Source organism: Falco peregrinus, chromosome 8 (assembly GCF_023634155.1).
Source record: "Falco peregrinus isolate bFalPer1 chromosome 8, bFalPer1.pri, whole genome shotgun sequence".
NCBI classification, from domain to species: domain Eukaryota; kingdom Metazoa; phylum Chordata; class Aves; order Falconiformes; family Falconidae; genus Falco; species Falco peregrinus.
The window spans coordinates 55,541,223-55,565,755 of NC_073728.1; the positions used below are offsets into that span (position 1 = coordinate 55,541,223).

Here is a 24,533-nt window from a genome sequence, read left to right on the forward strand (position 1 = left end):
GAAGGTGCTGCCAGCACCAGCCACCCGCAGAACTGTCTGCCCTCGCTCCAAAGCACAGCAGCCTTTGAGCTTCTCCTCACAACAGCCATAAATTTTCATGTGGGAAATGCAGCTTTCTGTTTCCCCTATTCTCTTATGCTGTATTGACTTCACTGTTGTGACTGACACTTTAAAGTTTGTAGATTTGCCTGAGGCACGTATCCAGCATAGAAAAATCTCTATCCAAACGGCTGAGGCTCAGCAAAGGGATAAGCAACAACTGAGAAAGGGTCTTCTGAGGGAAACATCAGGCAGTCTTAAGGTGGTCTGGAATTCCATCGGAATCGCATTGTGCTAATCAACAGGGGACCTGTGCATGCAGAACTTTGTGATCTCATATATGCCAGGATAAATCTAATGCAAATCCCAGGGAATAAATTATATCACTGTGATTTCATTCAGCCGTAATAGATAAACATTTGTCCATGAGTGACTCCAGCATTTCTTCCCTGTGTGTTGAAGTCTCTTCCCTGCTAATGCATCCCCACAGGAGGGAACGTTTCTTCCGCTAAGCAGGAAACAGAGCAAGAAACCAATCGCATTTTGCTCGATGGGAGAATTTAAAGTACACAGCTGCTCTAAGACAGGGCCTCCTGTGCCAAATGACTGCAGATATGTAACCATGCCCCCACATGGAAAAAAGCGATAAACTCAAGATTCTGAAGATCTGAAACAGAAATTCCTCAAAGCTCAAGAGGATTTATACCTCTGCATATCTCTCCTGAAAACACCTTTCACATTAATCCAGAAAGAGACCAGTTGTCCAGTTCCTTGTAAGCACGTACCCTGCTTTCTGCGTGCTTTAGGATGCATCAGATATTAAGTAGCTGCTCATCTGGCACCGTCTCTTTCCCTAAACGTGCTGATTAGAAAGTGCTCCCAGGCAGAGCGGGGATTGCCTGAGCCTTGTTTCTAATCTTGTTCCAAATGACACAGATAGTCAAGTTAACCAGATGCACTCCGCACGGATCCCACACGGCAGAGCTGCTCCCAGCCCTCGCAGTGAAACAGGAGCGAGATAACAGCTTCAGTGCACGTGGTGACACTGACACGAGGGGTCTGGCTCCCTCCTGCTGCACTTGGCTGAAGAGAACAGCAGGAGCAATACAGTGAACACTTGATCGCTCAGATTTTGCTTAACTCATTGTTTTCCAGTAAACATCATCATATGTGACTGTAGTTCAGGTGACTCGCGAATTCCTTGCAATGACTCAACTTTCTGCGTGTTGGCCAGGTAGCTTTTGCAATTGGAAAATCTGTGGGTCAGGAAACCTTTCTCACCAGGGTGACTTGGTGAGAAACTGCCACCCAGACTGAGTGCAAAGCAGCAGGCTGCACCGGGAGCTGCTGACCAGGACCTAACATCACCACCACGTTTTTGCTCTCCCTTCTCATGCAAACACCCCACCACCTTTGATCCCTGCTCCCAGTTCATGCAGAGAAAGCAAAGGTAAGTAAAACACTCCACACGCTTCCTAATGACTCTGCATAAGGGTTGGCAACTGCCCATAACCCAGAAAGGTTTATTTTGTGGGGTAACCCAAGGCAAGAATTTCTCTCCCATCTAGAGCACAGTGGATATTCCTGCAGGAAAATCATCTTTAATCCTCTTTTGCAACTTTTTTTCAATTATTCTTTTATCTTCATAGGGATGACTGAAAGGAATCACAGATGCCCAAGAATGAAATGTGATTCTTTCCACCACACAGCAAGTTCTTTATTCATGGGGAGGATGTTTGGGATTTTTTTGGGGGTAGTTTTCAGTATTAAATCTGTTCTGCCCAGATGAGAATTCAGATTCATGAAGCCTACTCATTTAATCAAAAATCTTTTCTGCAATTAGGCAGAAGTTCACAGCATGACCAGGATGAAAGAAAAAAGAAAAATTATTCTAAATGTTTCTCAACTTTAGCTGAAGGTTGGTGCCCGTGTCGAGACACATACATTTTCCTGCAGTAGTAAACATCGGGTTTGATTTTTTGCTCCAGTTCTAGCTTCACAAGATAGAATTACTACTTGGGAGCTGAGATCGGAGAAAGGTCAGAGGCTGGCCAGTTAAAAGTAATATTTTTAAGTTTTAATGAAAAAATATTATTTGTTGTATTTTTCTCTGTCCTCCTTGGAAGCAAATGTTGTTTTACTGCAAGGCACTAACGGAATTTGTGCATCACATGGGAGTCCAATGGTAGAGAACAGCACTTACAGCATTAAAAATGCATTCTCCACGTATCAAACCAAAAAAGTGTGCCTCTTGGCAGCACTGGTGGCCTAATTTTGGCTGCAGAATGAATAAAATCAAGGCTTCCACTGGAATTCCAGCATCAGCTCCTGCTGTAGCTCCCGTGCTGCAGACAGGGAGATAACACAGGGAGGCAACCTAAGCAGCCTTTGGGGAGCCCGGGCTGCAGGTGTCCCCTCCATCATCCACACGGAACACACCGTGCTTCACCAGCACTTGCTGAGCATCCCAAGGGCTCCATGTCCTGTTGCAGTGAGTCTGAGGGATTGGATCAGTAAACATTTGTCTCCTGAAATTGCCATGTTTTTCTAAAGCAAAACCACCCCAGCCAGCCCAGGCTGTCTCCGCCTGCCAGAGAAGCACTTGCTTTCCTGGGTAGCCCCAATAACGCAGCAGCAGCGGTCACAGCAGTGATTTCTTGCCAATGATGGAAAGATGCCCCTTGAGCTCCGCTGATGGCAGGCACCCCAGGACCACAGAGCAGTTGCTTTGGTAGCACCCACACTGTCAGTCATCACGTGCCAGCTGCATGGGTGGGGATGTCTCCATCTCCTTGAAATGGAGCGTTCGGAGTTAGCTGACCCTGCCCCCAAAAACTGCTTGTTAAGGGACTGTACAGGTGATTCTTTTTTTTTTTTTTTTCATGGGAGAGGCTGATGTCAAAAAGGAACAGAGGAAGCGCAAGTCCTTTGGGATGCCAGCATGGGGCACAATGTGACAGCTGTAATGTCACGGAGCATTACAACAATGCCCTTGTAGCAAATCTAACAGCAGCGTCCCCCGAACCCCCACGCTCAAGACTGCATTGGTAACAGGAGCAACGGTTCCTCCAAGACTGACAAAGGATAATGACACAAAAGTAGCACTAAAACCTCCTCCTGCATGTTTCTCCCATCTCAGCTTCCCACTGAGACAGAAGTGATGGATTGGAACAAGCTGGAATTAAAGTATGGAATGGCGTTACACCCTGAGCCTGTGGTAACAAACAGTAAATGTGTCGTCCCTGACATCCAAAGTGAAAGATGATATATTCATCACAGGATGCTGGCTTGAGTAACAGCCACAGAAATCATAATAGTTAAATGTCTTAGTACTGCGAATATCCCCAGATATGTGGTGAACAGGCCTGTGCACCACGTGGCCTAATAATTTGTCCATTTTTCCTGTACAGTTTTTCCATGCACTGTGCAAACAAGTGACAGCCCATGCTGTGACGGTGCATCATTGCAGACTGTAGCTCACATGCCTGAGAGAGAACTTCAAGATTGAGAAACTACTTGGCAGCGTTACATGTCATTCCTTTATTTTCCCTAAGGAATGCAAATATAAGGGGCATTTTGATTGACTTTGTTGAAACAATTGCAGTCTGTTTAGTGCGCCTGGGTTATGGACACAACTAAACATCAGCTTGCTGCTATCAAAAGAAGCAACATTACGAGACAATGCTAAATTTCCCAGTTCCAGCTGGTTGAGTATGGAGGGGGAAAACCCAGCTATATGCTGCAAATAAGGGATTCCTTCACAATAAATGAGTCCTTCAGCCCAAGGAAGGGATATTCTCACTTCAGACGCCAGAAAGCGCTTATCGGCAAGGAAGGTCCTCCTTCCTACCAGCACCCTCCTCTTCAGCTCAGTGTCTCCAGGTTTGTTCATGGCATTTCTAGGACACCATTTCTGGACCACCTGGAGCAGAGCATAACAAGCAAGCTGATGCCTTTGTTACAGGTTTAAAATATTACATAAAGCGCATGGGAAAGTAGCATTCAGGAACGATTTTCTGCCAGTCATGGGCAAGGGAAAGAGGTAAAATAAAATAAATAGAATAAAATAGCACAGAAGCCCTTCCATTTTAAGGAAGAGTGTGTTTTCTCCTCAGCCATCCCACCCCACACATCCCCCTCTGCAGCAGTGCGGCTGTTCTATAAACCCCAGAGGCTTTTACCGATGAATCTTCCCTACGTTGAATTTTGAGCATGGCGAGCAAATAGGGGTGGAGAGGAATCACCAGTCCTTTTGCAAAAAGAAAGTGACTGAAATATTGAACACCCCATTGATTGCAGCCGGTGACATGTAAAGCGTTTCCTTTATTGTGTTGGTTTGGGAGGGGAAATGCACGGGGACCATGGACCAGACCGCAGCACCCTCGCAGGGTGGGACCCCACTCAGGCTCCTTGCAGGCACCGTGTCAGGTCGGCACAGTTTTGATGCGGTTGCCCTGATTTACACCCATGTCAAGGGTGGGGAAAAAACCACCCTTCGCTGATGGGTGTTTTTTCCTGGGTGTCAGGATTGATAGCTATACTTTATATTCTATTTGCTTTTATCGGGCAGCTGGGTCTTTACTTAAATTACATGTAGGAGATAGGTGTGTTTGCGCATTAGAGCTGAGTAAATACTGCAAAATAAGATCAGTCGCTGAAAATGTTTTTTGAGATGAGAAGGGCAGATGCTTGGCAACACTGGAAGAGCACTGTTTCAGGGGTTCAGTGTACTGTCCTGACAAAAGGGTATGAGCTCATTGATTTTTTATCCTTTCTTTGAGAATGCCTCAGTCAATACGCTGACTGGGACTCTCCCCTTCCCACTTCGTGATGTGCATCACTCACCTCAGGGCTGTGAGCGTGGAGATCCTGACAACCAGGCTCCCTGGGACACTGCATCTGTGCATGTGCGTGTGTGCAGGGGATGTCAAAAGGATCAGGATAAATAAAGCTTAGACCATGGCTGCCTTACACCAGGACTGGCTGAGTCACAGACAGGATCTTGTGCTGTTATAGTAAAAAAATGTTTACCGTATCCGTTCAAATCACATTCCTACAATTTACTTTATCCTAACAAGTAAAGGAAAAAGAGTCACAATGGAGAGAACATGCATAAAAGATGGGGAAGAGAGAAGAAGAGGTTTGCTTCTGCCGAAAGGCAGCAAGATGGACACAGAGAGCAGGAATTCATATGCTACAGCCCAAGCATGAAAATGCCACATAGAGAGGTAAAAATCCCTTTAAGTCCAGGCCAGGACTCCATCCTTGCATGGTCTACTGAAAGTCCCAGCAAAAGGCCAATTAATGATGCTTATTGTGATGGAAGTTACCTTCACATACTTTTTTTTTTGTTTAAATATAATCAATATTGTACAATGAGGGGGATTAAATAGCACAAGTGGAATTACTAAATGTCGAAATGTTCCTGTTTACACTTGGCTAGGAAATGTTTTCGCTAATGCTACATGCTATCACCAAGCTACCCCTATCCCAATATTCCATCCTTTCAAGCAAGAGAGAAATATGACTGGAAGTTTCTGCATTAAACTATTCTCATCAGAACCTGATATTTTTATTTTGAAGAATGTTACAGGTGAACAAAATGCATTGAAAATGCTCTACCTTATAAGGATTGTAATGTTACTTAATCAAAATATTTCTGAAATGTTAATGTTAATATCTTTCTCACTTAGAAAGTACTGGTGCTCTCTAAGATGCAAGTCTTGCTTTTTAGAAAATTAGCTCAAACTGTTTGCAAATAAACCATGAAAAATATGAAATTGGATTAGGTTTAGGACCTACAAAATAGACACCAAGTTGAAAAGTGAATTTTTTGCTCAAAAATAATTTCCCACTGTTCAAAAGTAGCCATTTCCAGGGGCTCCTTTTGCTGTTGTCCCACATCCCAATGGACCTGGTGGGATCCAGGGTTTCAGCAGGCATCAGCAGGACAGAGGAGCTGCTGGAGCAGAGTTTGTTCAGCTGAAAACACAAATCAATATCAAAGTCTAATACAACTACAGAAGAGCAAAGAGGATTAAATTAGATGGTGCCATTTACAACTTCACAATTATGGAAATAGTTACAAAAGCCTTAGAAAACTAGAAAGTGAAATGGAACATAACAGCATCATTAAGTCTTTTTTTTTTTTTTTCCTAATTTAACACACCTTTTACAGAGTAATTTCAAAGTGTATGTTTTAACAGTTTCCCAAACATTTCATCTCCTGGGCACACACATGCTCCTGAACAGGCAGAGCACGACCAGCTCCACCTGCACATCACGAAGTGCCGACTCCCAGCCTCAGCCCGGTCCCAGTGCCGTGTGGCTGAAACGTGCTTCCAAGCACAAGGTCACGCACAAAGGACTGCTGGCAGTAACGATCGATGAGTCCTGACAGGTCTGTCCTTTTAACACAGGCGATACAGGCCTGCTTCATCTCCTGTGGTCTGCTTCTGTAGCAAAGAAATATATTAATTTAAATTCACTTCTCATCACTTCCACACACTCTGTGAATCTGCTAATTGAGAGCTGTATATGTGTACCTGCATGCACATGGAAGAAAAATTATTGTTACTGGCACAGAATGGCATCCAAATGATTAGGAAAAGTAGCACCATCAGAAACTCCTTTATTAACAGAGAAACAAAATAAAAACAATCTGTAATTCTTTCTCTGAAATTAAGAAACTTTGCAATGGTAGTTTAGTTCAGTGAAACCTTTGGCTTCTCACATCAGTGGAACGAAAATCTAGGAAGCAAATATTTCTCTCATTCTGTGTCTACTTTCAAGATTTCAAAACATCTCCTTGTCTTAGAAAAATGTGAAAATAATAATTTAATCATCTGAAAATCAAGGGATGGGAGCAGGTAAAAGTTTAGAACAATCAAATTGTTTAATGGAAGCCACATTAAACTATTTCATTTTATTTTTAATATTTAACTTCTTTGTCAGTATTTTCAAACCAGAGATCTGATCTGAGTTTTAAAAATCTAACACTGCAAACTGACAACTTAAGTAAATTAAAAATACAGAAATTAATTCTGAAAATACCAGAACATCCTCCAATGATATATTCAAACAACACTGTTTTATTTTGTTTTGTTATTTGAAATATCCCACAATCAGTTTTTGTTCTGTTGGGTGGAAACTATTCAAACAGGAAAAAATCCAACTGATTTAAAGGGAAACTACTGACATAACAAATACAGGACATCCAAGAAAAACAAACATATGAGTTACCTGGAGCAAAGCAAAGTGTAAGTTAGCTGTACAAATCCCCTACTGCATAATTACAGTAATACATAATTACAAATTTAATTTCTTTCTGAGTCAAATCACAGCCTGAAGCCAGACCTGATCCCGGACTAGATCCTCTGCTGAGCATCCCACAGCGGTACTGAGCACCCCATGGCAGTACCGAGCATCCCACCACAATGCTGAGCATCCCACCAGAGTGCTGTGCATCCCCCCACAGTGCTGAGCATCCCACAGCAGTGCCAAGCATCCCACCGCAGCGCTGAGCGCTCTCAGGCTGGACTGAGCCCAGCTGGCGTCGGGGCAGTGCAGGCTGTACCCACCTGGCCCCAAAGCAAAGCCACATTCCCCGCGGAGCCAGCCCCGTGGTGATGCAGGGACTGGCAGGTGGTTTGCTCCTTGGGGCTGGCTGGGACAGAGCTGGACCTGGGACAGAGCTGGACCTGAGCCTTTCCTTCACCCATGCCCTCCGGCTGCCTGGGATCGCGGCGCAGGAACTGGAGCACAGGGTTCCCCCCAGTGCCATCATCCCCAGAACTGCTCCCCTGCAGCCAGCCCTGGAGCCCTTTGCCACTTGCTCTTTTGTGCCTCTTGTACTCCAAATCATCCATCCCACCATATCCACAGGGCGATGATGAACAAGGGCCAGGATATCCCTCTAATCCCCATGTTGCCTTCCTGGGTGAAACCAGCCCATCCAGAGGGACAGAAACTAAAGCAATTCTGTTGACACAAATCCTGTTATTTCAGTGCAGAACCTGGAGCCTGGGTCTGTTGTTGCTGCTCCTCGTGACTGGTAACAGGATTTGCACCACGCTGCCAGCACCATCCATCACCACTGCCCACACAGGCCTGAGGAAACTCCTTCACCAAAGAACAGCCATGAACGTCCCTCCTGGAAAGGGGAAGGAACAGCCTGGTGGGACCGAAAGGGAAACGCAGTCAAATTAGAAAAGCAATGGCCACCAGCACAGCAAGGCCAACAGCCTTCTCCTGTATCATTGTCCAGAGTTTTTTTATAGAAATAGAATAAAAACAGGCATGACAGCAAATTGTCATTTCATTCCGACCATAACTGTAAAGACAGCTCACATGAAAATAGCCATCGTATACTCAATTTACATGTTCAGCCTCAAAACTGCATGTGTAGAAACATGCTTCCAACGGTGCTCTGGAAAAACCTGTGCCTGGCTGGGGAGGTGGGAGCTCACAAGCGCATCCCCAGCTTTGGGATCTGGGGCTGGAAAGGTCAGCACCGTGCAAACCCCGCAGCCGGCCACGGGCTCCAGGAGGCAGTCGGACAGCCCGGACCCACTCGCAAAGGGGCATCACCACCCACCTGATCCGAGGCTCATGGCTGGAGCCCAAAGCTCAGCTCAGCGCACAGCCCACCTGTACTGCAACAGCACACTGCAAGAACATTTTGGCTATGTGTTTCAGTCTTTTAAAAGCTGCAAAATAGGTAGCACTGTTTTCCTTATTCTTTCAGTCACATTCATTGTGTGGCTACATAAGTGGTATCACTACAACTTATTCTACTATCATTATATCAAAACCCAAAAATATTTACTGGAATAATCTGTCTCTCAAGGTACTAATCAAAGCAGGTTTTTGAGATTTCAGTCAGATTTGGGTGCTTCTGAAAACTATTGATTTCAAAATATCCAGGACTGGCTCCCAATAACTGTTATTAAAACTACATCAGCAAAAAGCATTTCCTCTTTCATCTTCTATCTTTTGTCCGCTTTGTTAAGTTAGAAACCCAAATCAGCATAAAATGCTTGCCAAGAGAAGGGAGAAATACATTCAGATTTAATCTAGTGATTATGGTTCATTTGTTGCAAACAGCTCCTTCAACAAGGCCATCAGGTGAATGATTAAACTCTTCCATCCACAAACAGAAGAATACCTTCAGTCACAAGGAAGCAATGCAGAAAAAAAGGTTTCCAGGTTTCCCAGGTTATTTGCAGGCACATCAGAAAGGTACACAGCAGGACTCACTCTGCAGGAGAAAATACTGCTGGGGCTGGGGGGGGGGGGGGGGGGGGGGGGGAAGGCAGGGAGAAAAGCACCTGATGCTCATGGGGTAGACAAGGTGGCCATCCTGGTGGGAGCAGTGACAGTGACATCCTGGTGTCCTGGCACCTCCCTGCTTCTCGGTGGCTCTGCTTCTGCCCAGCCACATATTGCAACACATGGTGGGAAAAATATTCCTGGGGAAGCATTTCACTTAAGTGGCTGTTATCCCAAAGGTGACGTTATTGCAAATGAACTTCTGCTGCTCTGTCCTCCAGAACAGCAGAGGCTGCGGCTGCCTGCTAGCAGGGAACAGTAAGCCCTCCTCACAGGCTGCTCGCAGGGTTACTATGGCCAAACCGTATCTGTTAATTCCCTACTATCAGCTCTGGCATGTCTCCAGCCCCTGGGGTGCACTGTGACATTGGTGTGACCAGCAGTTTCCGCAGACCACTGGTTTCAAGCAGCTGGGCAGCAGGCACAGAACAGGTAATACAGCTCCCGAGCAATTAACTCAGCACATAAATAGAGTAGCAGTTAGCAGGTACATGCTGTTGTCCCTTCTAGTCGCCCCTGACACTGGTCTCCAGGCTCTGCAACAGGTAAGAGAGGCATTTCTGGGTGCAGGCTGGGACTCTTGGCTATGCTGGAGGGTAGGATTTTAATTTGGACTTTCTCTCAAGCAAAGGGTTACTGGGGCTGATAAAGCCAAACAGGGTGACAGAATGGCTCTGGCAGCGGTGGGAGGAAAGGAGGAGAGGTAAAGAAACCCACATTGGGAAGGCTGGAAAATAAAGGGGTAAATGGGGTACGTTGGTAAATGCGGATCAAGGCGAATTCATGGTATTCTAAGATGAATGTAAGGGAAAGGGGTAGAAGCAAAAAACAGTTTAAATAGGACAAGAGATAAAACAATTAAATCAACTCGGCAGATGGACTCCCCTGCCCTGCCTTTAGCAGGGCGCCTGTCCCCCCACAGGGAAGCACCCAGCAGCAGGAACAGGTCGCACTTCTCCACTGACCTCTGCAGAGCCCCTCAGAAACTCCAGTCCATCCACAAGGAGGGAGGTCCTGGGATGGCTCCTGGTCACACTAGAGCAACCGTTTGTTTCAGAACACAAATCATCCCCATATAAATTAGTACAAAAACAGCATCTTGCTTTACATGATCTCCTTCAATGGTATTTTGTATTTTGCTATTATATCAGACTGCTGGGAGTTTTGAGAATAAAAGCTTTTGAAGGCACATGTATTTAACTAAGCAACCACAGAACTTCATCTTTGGCCTGTATAATTTTTAAGAATTCCTCAAAAGTAAAAAAAAAAAAAAAAAAAAAAATTTTGGCATCAGCACCCATGCCAGGAAATTTTACCCAAGGAGCTAAGGAAGCCTGGGGGCAGGCGTGCCTCCCTGCTGCCGTCAGTGCCCCAGGGAAGCCGGCACCAAGGGGAGCTGGACACCTCCACAGCTCCTACGCCAGCTCAGATCCCAGCTGCTGAACGCATGGGTCACTCCAGTAATCCTTGAGGCAGAAGTGACCATGGTTGTTCGTTTCTTCATTTCAAAACGAATCTGCTGACAGAGGCAGAAACAAAGTCGAGGGCTGCCACGACCAGAGGGACAGTGCTGTGCTTCAGCTGTACCCACCACCACCTCGCTCCTGAAATGACTCTTCTTGTTCCAAAACACAGACGCTAGCAGCAGGGCTGTACCAGGCTCTGAAAAGCAGTGCCCAACTTGGGGGGAAAAAAAAAGCAGAAAAAAAAAAAGCAACAATAAAAGCATGCAATAAACCAAACTCACTACTCATACACCAAGGCAAAAAAAAAAGAAAAATCATTTAAGTAAGAGTTACCAGCAGATTGAGCTTTACACATTTTAACTAGTTACATTAAAACAGAATGTGGTTGTTTCCAAACCGTGTTTACTGCTTTCAGATCCTAGTTTAGAGCAAAGGTTCAGAGGTCTCTCAGCAGAGAGGGCTTTCTCCTGCTTGTAATAAAAATTCCCATCTGCCTCACAGGTGTGATCCCAAATGAGGGCAAATGGAAAAAGAGGAAACGTCCTCGCCTTTAACACACGATACAACTGCCAAAACCCAGCGTGTATTTAATAAATGCAATGTAGATTGCTTCATTTGACCTCCTGTTCACAAAATAATTTTATTATATGTATGAAAGCAGCATACAGGCAATAAAATTATGAAAACATTCACAATACATAAATACACAGACCTGATGCAGGATGTATATAGTTCATAAGACTTTAAAATTTTTTTCCTCTCAGTTCTCTTTTCCTGACAACACATTTTGTTGATATACGTTATGAAAAAAGTTGCTCCAAAGGGTATTTTCTGCCGTTCAGAAAACAAAAAGCTTTCTTTGAATGCTGCTGAGTATCAACACCCAATGTTCCTGTTGCTAATGTTCACTGATTGCTTTAGCATGACAAAGGGAAAGCAGCAGGGAAGGACAACGGAAAAGTAGCAGGTTTTTTTAATTAAACATTGGCAACTTTTTTTGGAGCTCACAGGAAGTTTCTGATGTGGGGGCTGCAGTTCCATCCATATTTAGAAATGTCTTAATCCAAAATGGTAATGAGGCACTATTCCTTATTTGAATGGACTATCGACATGGCAATTACTAAAATGTAACATCCTCCCAGTTTCCAAAGTAAAGCACTAGGTACCTCACTTTTTAATTCTGACTGTGATACAGCAGCAGACATACAGCATGATCCTGGTGGTACTGCAATAATACAGACGGTAACGAGGTTTGGCATGTTTACTACCATTATAACCAATTGTGTTTGTTCAGAAAAGATATCCAAGACTTGAAATAAGAAAAGTCTGAGAAAGCTGTTTATCTTACATAAATACAAAACGTTATCTACTAAGAATTGTTATCTAAGAAGCTTTTCTTCTCAAATTGGAGTCTTCTTAAGGTTGTAGTCATATTTAAGGTATTTACAGACCCACAAACTTGACATTCTAGCAAAGTCTTTGTAACATGAAACTTTTTAAAAATAAATAGCAGCAATTTCTTTTATTTCTATAAGGGAAGATAATTCACAACTCAGTCAACGCTGGTCCTATCTTTTGAAAGAAATCCCACTTTAAAAAAAAAAAAAGCCCACAAGCAAATGAACTCCACACAGCATCAGGTTTGTAGATTCCTTCATTTCTTGCTGAGCTTCTTAACATTCCTTCACTCCCCTCACCAGCTCTCCAGACTATCAGAGCTTGTAATAAAGTGCTGACTGGTTGACTGGTCAAAATGCAGTTATGACACTCCAAAAATATCCCATTATTTAAACATCTTAAATAATATAAATAAAGCTAGATCTGTTATAACATATGAAAAATATCAATTTAAAACAATAAAGAAATAAAACCAGTATCAACATATTACCTCCCAAAGCTTTAAAAATAACCATTCTCATTATAAGGCTCAATTATTTGTCAGAAATAATTTTAAGAAGGCATCTACCTACCTTTACAATCCCTCAGTCTTTAATTAGGACCTGTTAACACCCACTACCACAAGACACAGCAATCTTTTAACTTCTAGTAAACATTAATCTTTAAATACTTAACATTTATCTTTTGCCTCATTTTCAGCTAGAAATTGGTTTCTCTGTGTAAAGAAGCAGTATTTTGTCACTGCACTGTATCTAAATTTGTATATTTTCCTCAGTATGAACAGTACAGTTTAATATCCTTTTTTTTAACCAATTTTCAGTATCTTTTCTGTTTATTGTTTAAAATATTAAATTTGCTTTGAATGCCAGGAAAATTAATTCTGGGCTTGGTGTAAATGTGTATTTCTCCCTAGAGCTTAGTTTCTTACCAAAAAAAAAATCTTGTGTATCTTTTTTTTTTTTTTAAAGACTATTACAATACACACTATTGGGTCTTGCTGAGTAAACCTTACTGTTCAGGTTTTATGCTGCCCATTTTGTGTAATGGGGTTGATCTTTTCCAAAGAAACATCAGCTTCATAATCCAAGATACCCGACAGTGCTGGAGACATTTTCTCCAAGGTCTTAGATAGCTCCCCCTCTTCTTCCTTTTTGAGAGGTTCTTCTTCTGGACAGATAATTGCATGTGGAATCAGATAAACCAGATTAGACTCTTTGGGGCTGGACCCTTTGGGCTCATGTTGGCTCGAAAAAACAACTGCTCCGTTATTGTTAATACTAACAGTCTCTATAGCATTGCCGGACATAGGGCAGAGCCTGTAGCATCCCAGCAGGGTTGAAAATGCCTTGCGGAAATCAGCATTGAAGGCATAAATGATGGGGTTGAGGGAAGAATTAGCCCATCCAAACCAAACAAAAACATCAAAGGTGGTGGAATTAATGCAGAAAGCTTCTGCTCCCTTGGATGGCTGGGTAGGCTCGCAAAAGGGAATCATGCAGTTCAATACAAAAAATGGCAACCAGCAGCACACAAACACCCCCATGATCACCGACAAAGTCTTTAAAACCTTCGTTTCCCTCTTGAAGGACATTTTGAAGTTGCTCTCTGGTTGCTGGCAGTCCATACTGCTTCTGTTGCCACTCGTGTTCTGGCAGTTCTTGGCATGCACTGCTGCTCTCTCCAAAGCTGAGATGCGTCGTATTTGCTTCTGAGCAATCCGGTATATCCTCGTGTAAGTTACTATCATGATGGCCACAGGTATATAGAAGCTAATTAGAGAAGAGGAGATGGCATACATCCTGTTTAGGCTAGAATCACAGTTGTCCATGCTTATACCTTGTAAACTGGCATTTAGGTCCAAAAAGCTTGTGGTTGTAGCCTTGTGCCAGTTCAGCTGCACAGGGATGAAGGAAATCAACACAGACAAAGTCCACGCCACGCTGATCATGATGAAGGCTGCCTTTGGGGTCATCTTCCTCTCATACCTAAACGGGCTGGAGATGGCCCAGTATCTGTCCACACTAATGACGCAGAGGTTTAGGATGGAAGCTGTTGAGCACATAATATCAAAGGCCACCCAGATGTTGCAAAATGAACCAAAAGGCCAGAAACCAGCGATCTCAGCCACGGCTTTCCAAGGCATGACCAAAACTGCCACTAAGAGATCTGACACGGCCAAGGAGATGACAAAGAAGTTGGTCACCTTGGACCTGAGGTGGCGAAACCTAATGACAGCTGCACAGACCAGCGTGTTTCCCAGCAGCGTGGAAAGGATGAGGAGCGAGAGGAAGCAGCCTGTGAGGATCCGAAAGGAAGAGTCCCTTTCCACCAGCAACCCTTCCCCATCCATAGTGGTGTCGTTCCAAGTCATAGTTTCTCCTGAGGGAAAATCATATCATGATTTTCATGATGACATCAGCTCCTTTCCTTGCAGAGATCACAGACATCAGACGTCCATTAATTACTCATCACCAAATAGACCAAAAGGTCCTTTCTTACAGTCCCTTCGCCCCCAGAAGGACTTCACCAACTTTGAATCATCCTGAACAACACTGAAAGCTCTACAAGCAAGAACTGAAAATGCACTAATCCAGTCTACCCTACAGACTGTTTTTTAAGCAATCCCTTCAGAAACACACTGCACCACCCCAGCATGAAGTAGCCTAATTCAGACAGCTCACCTGCAAATGTTCTGCTGCTGTCCTCTGCAAATATACCCCACAGACAGGGAAGCAATCACTTTTCCATGCTTGCATATATTCCCACTTAAATAGGCTATTGATCGAGTGTTTCCAGCGTCCACTGCACTAGCCCTTCATATTTACTGAAGCATGCTATACGAGGGGCTTTTCCTCTAGTTTCCTAAATGTCTCACTGATGAAACACTCCATCCTTCCTCCTCGGTACACTCCTGTTACAAAATGCATCAGTTCTCTGTTTCCGGGCAGCGTCAGAAAGCAAATCTTCACTTCGTTTCAAACTGATTTACACTTCCAAGACAAAGAAAATACACATACAGTAAGTGTGTTTTAAAGGTTTTCAGTAAGAAGTAGCTCAGGTTATTTAGCTTTATTTAAATGAGAAATGCTGGCTCCTACCTTTCACCTCTGATTCTCTGTTTGCTCTGGGATGCAGGGCCGTCTCTCCTCCTCTTTTAGTTTTGGAATTGCATAGCAAATCTTACATACAAAACCAACACTGAAACACTGCATTGCATCAGGTGTGTGTGTGTTTTCCCTGAAAGTGCAAATTGGCAGGGGAGAAGTAAAAACCAGGAGAGTTTGACCATCAGGAATTAGTTTTCAGGGGAGCAGCAGATCGGTGCTGTCGGCCTGCATGTGACGGACCCCACCGGCGTGTGCCCAGCTGCCTCCATCCCACAGCCCCTGCCCGTCATTCCACAAACTTTGTTGGCCGGAGCAGTCCCAGCCGCGCTTTGTACATCCCGTCGAAACGGCACATCAGGGTAGGTCATCCCAGTCAAAAGGCACGGTATTCCCAACACTGGCAAGAGCCGAGCACCGGTTCTTTCTTCTGTCGTTCACTCTTAGGAGAAAGAGGGGCGAGAGGAGGAGGAGGGGGGGGGATGCTGAGCCACCCCACCTCGGCCAGGGCGCGGCTGCGGTGCCCGCGGCGGGTTCCTCGTCCAGCGGGGCCAAGTCGCTTTAACGCTGCGCTGCCAGGTTATAGCTCCTCATAACTGCCCCGGAATAATCCCACCTCCCGCTCAGCGGGGCTGCGCTCCAGGGATCGGGCCCAGCTTTCACCATGCTTTTTCCCTCTCAGGAAAGCGCCGGCGGAGGCAGCTCCTCACGCTCTCCCGCAGCCCGCCCCGGGCCGCGCATCTCCGGTGCCGGGGGGTCCCGGCGGCGAGGGCTTCCTCCTGCCCGGGGCAGGGCTCGGCAGCATCGCCCCTCCAGGAAAGCTCTGCCTGCTCGGCGTCTCCTTCCTAAAGGATTAAGACAAGGGAAAGACAGGCATGGAGGCACGCAGCAGGCAAAAAGCAACCCCTCTTCGCCTCCTCTAACATCTTCGGTCGGGCGCAGCTTCTTCTGGGCAGCCTCTCCCCGGTTTTAACGCCTTCCTGGGGAATGACGGCCCGGCAGGCTGCCGGGGCGAGCGGCAAAGCCGGGCTCCTGGAGCGGCGAAATTACTTTGCCCCGTCCCGAGCTGCGGCCGCCCGGGGTGCCGGCTGAGCGCGATGAACTGGTGCGGAAAGTAAGTACCGGCGCCCGGCTCGGGGCTGGCGACGCTGCGGAGGCACCCGCGGCTCCCCCGACCGCCGGCGGAGGGGGGCGGGCGGCCGGGACGCCCTCCCGACACAGCGGGGCCGGGGCGGCAAGCGCGGCGGTACCCAGCGGCCGGGCCGGCGGCGGGCGGCACCGGGTCACCGCTCGGCTCCGCGCCGCCTCCGCCGCCTGGCGCAGCCCCTCGCCCCCGCCGCTCCCGGCGCAGCCGCGGCCGCCGGGCTCCCTCTCCTGGGCGGCCGCGGCCCCGCGCCCAGCCGCGCCGCCCCGCGGAGGCGGCCGCCAGCCCAGCCGGGCCTCAGGGCAGCCCCGAGGGGCCGGGCTGCTCCGCGCCCCCCCGCCCCGGCCAGCCCCAGCCGCCGGCGGGCGAGCGCCAGCCCTGGGCAAGTAAGGCGGGCGAAGGGCATCGCTGTCCCTGCGCGGGGGCGGGACACCCCCAGCCCGGGTTCCAGGGGCGTGCGGCTGCCCGAGGACCCGCTCCCGACCACCCCCTCCGAGGTGAGGCAGGGGACGGCGGCGCCACACGGGGCTGCGGCTCTCGGCCCCCCCGCGCCGCAGAGCGGCCCCCCCCGACGGCAGATGCGGAGCTCGTGTCCGCAAAGAGAGCCGGTGCCGTGAGCTGCCGTCCTGCCGCGCTCTTCACACCGTGTTTTCTCCTTTGCAAAAAATCCCTCCGGCTCGGCAGAGAGCACCAAAACACGGCAGTTATGTCTCAAACCCCTTCTTGCTTCCAAAAGGATTTTTCCTTTCTTACCTTAGCCGCAACAGCCAGCGGAAGATGAACATGCTGATTTGCAAGTTGCTACCTTTGCACAGGAACCTAAGTCCAAAAAAAATCGGAGAACGAAGATAAAAGGCATCCCAGGGAGGTTAAACCCCCCCTAGAAGAACAAGTAAGCGCACTAAGTTGTCAAGATAAATTTTGTGGGGTACAGTATTAGCGAAGTTGCTTTTGTGCCAGCTGTAATTTTTCATCATGTCAGTTAAAGCAGATACAGTGCTAAGCTGACCTTGACAAGCTAACTAAACACTTGTTTTCCTTTCCCCCTCTCTTTTTTTCTCTTATAACTGCTTCTCAGCAAGTTCTCATTCCCCCTTCTTACTATCTTGCCCTTTAATCATCATTCATCCTCAGAGGAGGATGAAAAAAGACAAAAAAATTAATCCTGTGCTGTTTGGTAATAGAGATCTCTAATGAAACTCACTGTGAGTTTTCTTTTTTCAAGATTGTTTTCCTTTTTTTCTCCTGTTCTTAGAGCACAACACAGGTGAGGTTTACTGCGTGATACCTATTTTCTGAAAACGTTTTTCAGTAGAAACCCTAGGCTGAGGGAAACTTTGCGTGCACTGAGCACATTTGGTTTTATTTGTAACAACTTCCAGAGGCTCCCCCAGGATGGCTTTCTACCACAGCTGTCCTGGATTATTCCAGGAGAAATCACAACTCCAAAGTATACAAACAGCACAATTTTCAAGGCACACTGGAGAAAAATGCTGAGGTACATGCTGCACAGGAGGGAGCAGTCTGCTCTTGATCATTTCCTTACCAGCTCATCAAGCAAACTCTTCAGTTCATTTTTGCTAGGGAGCAGCCTTTTCTGGGGAAGAGGCTGAATTCAGCGTTGGAAGACCCTAACGCTGTTCATATGAGTGAGGGTTTACAACTTTCATTTTAACCTGACATTAAAAAACTAGCCTTTTTGCTTCCTACTCAGCAGCCTATAAGAACCTCACGGTCCTTACTTGTTTGGCAATTCAACATCTGTTGCAGAAGTCCGAGCCTCCCTCCTGCCGGGTGTCGGTGTGACCAGCTCAGGGACAGATACGGGGTCTGGCTCAGCCAAGCCTGTACAAACGCAGTGAAGCCCCTTCGGTGCCTACGCAGGTTTCAAACAACAGCATTTCACGCAGGGCACCCTGCTGTACTCATTCGTCTTTTCAGCTAATTTGTAAGCTTTTTAAAACTTTCGTGACTTAGTAGTCATACCCAGGTGAGGAGCAGAAGTGAAATCCATTAAACCGCTTTATTATTTAGGTAAATTTAGTGGTGGGATTAGGCAGCCAATTGACAGGACTCTGGGAGCCAGTTTAAAGTGTGGGGTGAATTTTCCTTTTGCTGCTCCCTGCCTAACCTGCTTCCAGCCAGCGCAAGAAGGATCAGCTCTTATCCAGGTCAGGAGTTGCCTAAAACTGCCAGCAACAGAACAACAGTGCAGGTGTTTCTCGGAAATTCAGAAACAAGCACACAGCCTGTTTAATTTTCCCTGGGTACCCACATAAAACAGCCACTTAATTTTATTTAATGCTTTTCAATCACTACTGACTGATGCTAGAATCAAAGCAATGCCCAGCAAAGGAAAGCTTTTGTATCTGTTACCACCCTGTGAGGCACCTGCTTCTCCCAGAAGACTGTGGTTGGAGAAAGTCCTATTTGGTCCATATGAAGATATAAAAAATATAAATACTGAGTAGCACCTTGATCCAAATAATCTTCATCCAAACAGTAATTAGCTACTGGAAGACCAAGTCAGACTTGAACAAAGTCCAGCTTTTGCATTCAGAGATAAACATGCTTTCATCTGCAAAACAGCGCACATGCTAGAGCTGGAGAAAGGCAGCTTAATTTACAAAATAATACTACGGTATGTGGAAACACATTGTACTCACATCACTCTGAGGATGACTTTTTGAGTCTGCATGCATGGGATTTATGAAACATGAAATCAGCTGAGGCATGTTAGCAGAAACAATGTCCAAAGGAACTGTCAGGTCTCTAAATGAATGGGTTATACTAATAAGCCAAGATAACTTTAGCCTCAATGTAACCTTCTCAGAAAAATCAAGGGTTCCTAGAAATCGAACAGCAGCTATGAACTCTCTTAAAGATCAGTGAAGCACACTGGTTAAATTGATATTATCGTGTTGGGCATTCCACAGGGAAAACCACAGTAGTGAGTACAAAAGCACAGAGCGAAGAGTAGCAGCAGAAAAAACCCATTACTTTGCTGCTATAAAAAAATATAACTGTCTCCAAGGATCTCGAGCTCATTCTTGAATGACAAAGATCCACCAGCAGGGAGAAAGGATCAGCAAGAGAAATGATTTCTAGCCCTCAAACACCGACGACGAGGCTTAAATATTCAGTATTGAGTATAGACTTTTTTTTTTTTTTTTTTTTTTTTTTTACTGTAGATTATAGGCAAGGCTGCACCTTGGAGTCTGGGGGATTCAGTAGGACTGATCTCAAAAAGCACATCAGTGCCCTTGTGAATGTTGGCTTTTGAACTATTTCCAGTGGCAACCAGCGCACAAACCATCCCTGGGTACCAGGTCACTGGTGAAGTATGTGCAAAAGTCCGGACACTGACAGGGAAAAGGAAAATGAAAAAAGCCCAAGCAGAAACACCCTGTGTGGAAATCTGGATTTAAATGACTTGTTGAGACAGCTAATCCAGGCAGTGGCAGAGCTGGACGCAAGGGGTGATGCAAGGAGGGTATAAATGGGAAGGATTTGTTGGGCAGTGCTACTGGTTCCAGGGATCTGGAGCTCATGCACCAGACTCTCAAAAAGCAGCCTTGAGTCTGCAGGGCTCTGCACACGTGAGCTTTAGGAGTGGTGGAAAACTATAATCTGGTCGTTTGTAAAGGGAAAGGAGTGGTGTTCCCCTCCCGTCCCTGCTCCTACTCCGAGCCCGTTCCAGCTCTGCTCCCCTTTCTCTCCCTCCCCGGTAATCCCTCCCTACATTTGCAGTGCAAGCCCAGAGCAAAGCTGGTTGGTTTCAGCTGTAACACCCCAGATTTTATAACAAAACCTCTCTTTTTGGAAAGAGGTGGAAGACAAAGAAAGAAAGAGAAATATAAACCCGCGACCAGGGATCTGAGCAGAAGCTGTCATCTAAACAGTCCCCAGCCTCCTGCCACGCAGGAGCCACGTGTAATTTAAGCTCAGTGCGATGCTGCCAATAACGGTGTTATTTAATCAGCAGAGCTTATGCAGTGACTTTTTATGGGTTTTTTCCAGTTCCACCCACTCACTCCCACAGGACCAGAGACAGAAATGTTTTCTACAATGAACACTTGGAGTGACCATTCCTCTCGCAATTTGACTGGCTCCATCAAACCAAAGGCCATTACTGGATCTTCAATCACCCTGGAAATGGCTCAAACAGGGAAGCCTAATATTTCCCCCCTTCTCATTCTGGGATTTCCATCTGCCACAGATACGGGTAGGAGAGGGATTACTGCCCTGCCAACACTTCTCTCCGGAGTGGGTAGAGAGCCAAACTGCAGAGGATGCTGAGAATAAATTATAGCTGAGAGAAGAGGAGAGGAGAGCTCTAAGGAAAGAAAAATGCTTCCTCTGGCTGCCTGGGCCCTGCAGCAAGGCAGGACAGTGCCAGGAAATCCACAGCAAACCACTAAGACCCCTTCTTCAAAACCTAATCTAAACCAACAAACACAAAATATCTCAAAATTCCTGACCATTTCACCAGTGAATATAGACACTTGATGTACTGCTGAATTTTATATTCTCATCCATGCATATAAAACCCCTACACAGCTGATTGCTGAGGACCTGCTATAGGAAGTACCATGTAAACTAGTAAGAAGTACAAAAATACAGACTGGGCCATTGACTCCCAATTTATTCTTTATTTGCATATTCATATTTCTTCCAATACTGTATAGCTTGCATTTTTTCTTTCACTCCACACTGGACAGACATTTTAGGCTCTCAGAAAAATTGAAGTTGAATATATGAATCAAAAGAAATGTCACAGAAAAAATGACAGCACTTTTAATGTTAAAGATGGCTTTGACATATTAATTAGTATTTCAGAAATTGAATAAAGCCAGTGATACAGAATGATTCATTAGAATGAAATTAATCTGAGAAATAATTAATTCTGACTGGATCGATAAAAAGAATATAAATAGATATATTAGCAGCAAAACTCTTCACAAATGAGTGTGACAGTGATTTCTAGCAGCAGTGGATGAGACTGCAGATAATACAATTCTCTTAGCAGATGGCTTGGTAGGTGGCACTCTCCCCTCCTAAACTGGTGATACAGATTTAGTCTTGAGCTTTGCACTAGCTTAAAATGGATCCTTCCCCACGTTCCAGCTCAGTCCCTGACTGGATGGAGAAGAACTGTTTAAGTTCTACCAGCACACTGTTGTGGTTTTCTGGTGCAGGACGTGTGATGACGAAGAATGTGCTTGGGACCTACAGGAGCCCATTGCCTCTAAAGGTTAGTGGAGCAATAATAGGAGTGTAGTGCAATAGTTTTCACTGCAGTTGATAATTAAGTCCACATTATTGCACATCCAGTATGGTCAGGCTCCACAGCCCTTTCCATTGGCAGGCTACAAATCTATGAATTAAAGATAATTAAACTAATACTTACCGAAAAAAAATAGGAGCCAATACTGCACAGAGCATCACTTCTTGCTCGCAGTGAAGACCAAGAGAAGCATTTTGCACCTGCACCACAGGGAGTGGCAGGAGGAGGCAGCTCCTGCCAGGGACACCCAGCCAGGGCTCTTTGCTAGGAGGGCAGCCCCACCGTGCCCACACAGGAGAGCGGCAGGTCCAGCTGCAGCAGACAGGGTCAATCAGCAGCCCAGCAATGACCAGACCACCCCAAATGTCCCAGTCCTGGAGCTCTGATGTCTCAGACAGCATTTTCCGTTCTGCAGCCCCCCAGACAATGCTGCTGTTGTTGCGATGTTGCAGCTGCACCAACCCAGGGTCCCACCTTCAGATTCTGGGATTAAATTGTTCTTGGAGGCAAGATGTTGGTTGTCAAAGTCCTTACCAAATCACACAGTCTGGGCTTGATGGCAGTCAGAAAAGTTCCACCAAGTTCAATAAAACATTAGAATAATATTCCAAACAAGAATCCACACAAAGGTCTAAACTTTGGGCTGCTTCACTCCTCCTACCATAATCTTCATTCAAACTCTTGAAAAACCAGTGACCTGACTGGATTGCCTCAGCTATAAAATAACCCCAAATCCACTTTTACCCTAGCTCATCTGGATCTGTTTTTCTGTTCCAGCCTTTGTGCCTGTCCCACCACATCAGGCAGGACCGTTTCATCCCAGCAATACAGGCGATGTCTCCCTCTTTGCAGCATGCCTCAATGCCCTTGGCTTTTCCCTGCCCTGTGTTGCAAAAAGTTGTTGCTATGACAGTCTTTAACAGACAGTACTTTCCCAGGCTGGACATGTTCCCCGAGTTTCATCATTCATTTGTCAAAATCTGTCTCGAGGTCAGGGGCCTTCCAAGTCAGTAAGATGCCCCTGCTCCCCTCCCCCCGCAGAGGTCAGCCGCTCAGGGCTGGCCTTAGCACATGTTAGGGCTCAGCTCCACCAGCACCACCATTCTATGTCCCTTCTTCAGCCCATCAAACCAGTCCTCTCCACTCAAAAGAGGTTAAAATAGGGATGTCTTCTAGGTTACATTTCAGGAAAGGCGATGGGATCTAATCATCTAATCCTATCTACTTTCTGGTTTCACTTTTTTCCCCACTCTTTACAGGGTTTGATTTTCTTCTGGGCTTTTCTCAGCATCACTTTCTGAGAGTTTCCCCCAGGTCTTTAGGAACTACAGGATGTACAGGCTGGCCATGATTTTTCCATTGCTTTCCTGCATTTTTCTGCATCCAGCACTGGCAGGATCAGCAGCGGAGCACTCCAGCGCAGTGCACAGGGGGCTTCCCAAACTGGGGGAACCTCCAGCAGAGCTTTCCAGCTGTTTTCAAGAAATCCCTAATGCTTTTCTAGAAATTTCCCTGATGCTTTCTAGTAGTTGTGGACTATTTTTTAGAAATTCCTTTCTGCTTTCCAGGAGTTCCCTTCTGCTCTTTAGAAATTTCCCACAGCTTTCCAGGAACTGTGCCTTGCTTTCTAGGGTTCCTCCATTACTTTATAGCAATTCTTCTGTACTTCATAAGAAATTCCTTCTAGCTTTCTAGGAATTTGTAGCCAACTTTCTCGGAATTCACATTTTGCTTTCCTGGAGTCGGTCCCCCCCCCCCAGCTTTCTAGGAATTCAGATCTGCTTTCTAAGAATTCTCCATAATTTTCCAGGCGTTCCCTGTAGCTTTTTAGGAATTTCCCATAGTTTTCTATACCTTTTCCATAACTTCCTAGGAATTTCCTGCTGCTATGAATCTCTCACTGCTCTCTAGGCATTTCTATCAGCTTTCCAGGTATATCTATCATACTGTGGCATGGTGTCAAGTGTTGTTCCACACTGTTTGTGCTGTTGCGTGCTATTTCATGCTGTGACATGTTGTATGCTATTCTGAGTTGTCCTGTGGTGTCTTATTTTGTCATATGTTGTGCTGCCACGTCTTGTTCTCACCAGTTTGCTCATGTTGCTGCCTGCCTTCCCATGTTGCTGTGGCATGTTCTTGTGTGTCATCTGCTTCTGTGTGCTGTCAGAGGTTATCGAGTGCCATCCTATGTTGCTACAGGAATAAACATTTGAGAGTGCATATTTTTAATTGCTGTTTTCGAAAGCCATTGGAAAGACTCAGGAAGTGAAAGTATTAGGAATCAGCAATATCTGGTCCCTAGAGGATGATGAAAAAAATTTGTCAGGCCTGGCTGAAGCAGTTGTGAGATCCTGTGGATGTTCCCTGTGCCCTACGGGATGGTGCTGCACCTCCTCTTGTTCCCATACTGCATCCACAGCTGCATATTGACATCCCAGACCAGCCTGCCTGGCCAAGTGTCTTGTTGCTGACAGCAGCTGGCATAGATGCTTCACAGTCTGAACAATTCCAGAAGAGATGTTTTTAAAATAGCCACGTCATGGAGGATATAGCTTCCTAATTCCCTTGAAAGAATGGTTTATCCCTTTAAACGTAGCTCTGTGTCCCCTCTAAACACAGATTGGCTTTTCCTCCTCATTCCCTTCCCATCTTATCTGACATAACAATGCATCTAGATAAATAGGAAACTTGGGTATGCATCAGTTTAGCTTGGCACAGTATAGCGTGAGTAACCTAAAACTGGGTTCTAATATTGCAGATACGAG

The 24,533-nt window shown here is 45.8% G+C and overlaps 2 protein-coding genes across 4 annotated transcripts in view; one reads left to right on the forward strand and one right to left on the reverse strand.

Moving 5' to 3' along the window:
• Positions 1 to 11,458: 11,458 nt before the first annotated feature.
• On the reverse strand, positions 11,459 to 16,429 carry DRD1 (dopamine receptor D1). Of its 3 annotated transcripts, none has more exons than XM_027778783.2 (2): positions 15,332 to 16,429; positions 11,459 to 14,612 (listed from the first exon to the last, which is right to left on the reverse strand). In XM_027778783.2, exon 2 carries the CDS (start codon positions 14,602 to 14,604, stop codon positions 13,249 to 13,251), a length of 1,356 nt encoding a protein of 451 aa, XP_027634584.1. In that variant the 5' UTR covers positions 14,605 to 14,612; positions 15,332 to 16,429; the 3' UTR covers positions 11,459 to 13,248. The 3 variants fall into 3 exon arrangements, with proteins under 3 accessions (XP_027634584.1, XP_027634582.1, XP_027634583.1); XM_027778781.2 differs by having other exon boundaries at positions 11,459 to 15,223; XM_027778782.2 differs by having other exon boundaries at positions 14,915 to 16,429.
• Positions 16,430 to 16,433: 4 nt separating this feature from the next.
• Positions 16,434 to 24,533, forward strand: part of SFXN1 (sideroflexin 1) — a 47,313-nt gene continuing 39,213 nt past the window's right edge. Inside the window, exon 1 of the mRNA XM_055812452.1 lies at positions 16,434 to 16,451. The gene's annotated coding sequence lies outside the window, so the exon portion shown is untranslated. The remainder of the gene's footprint in view (positions 16,452 to 24,533) is intronic.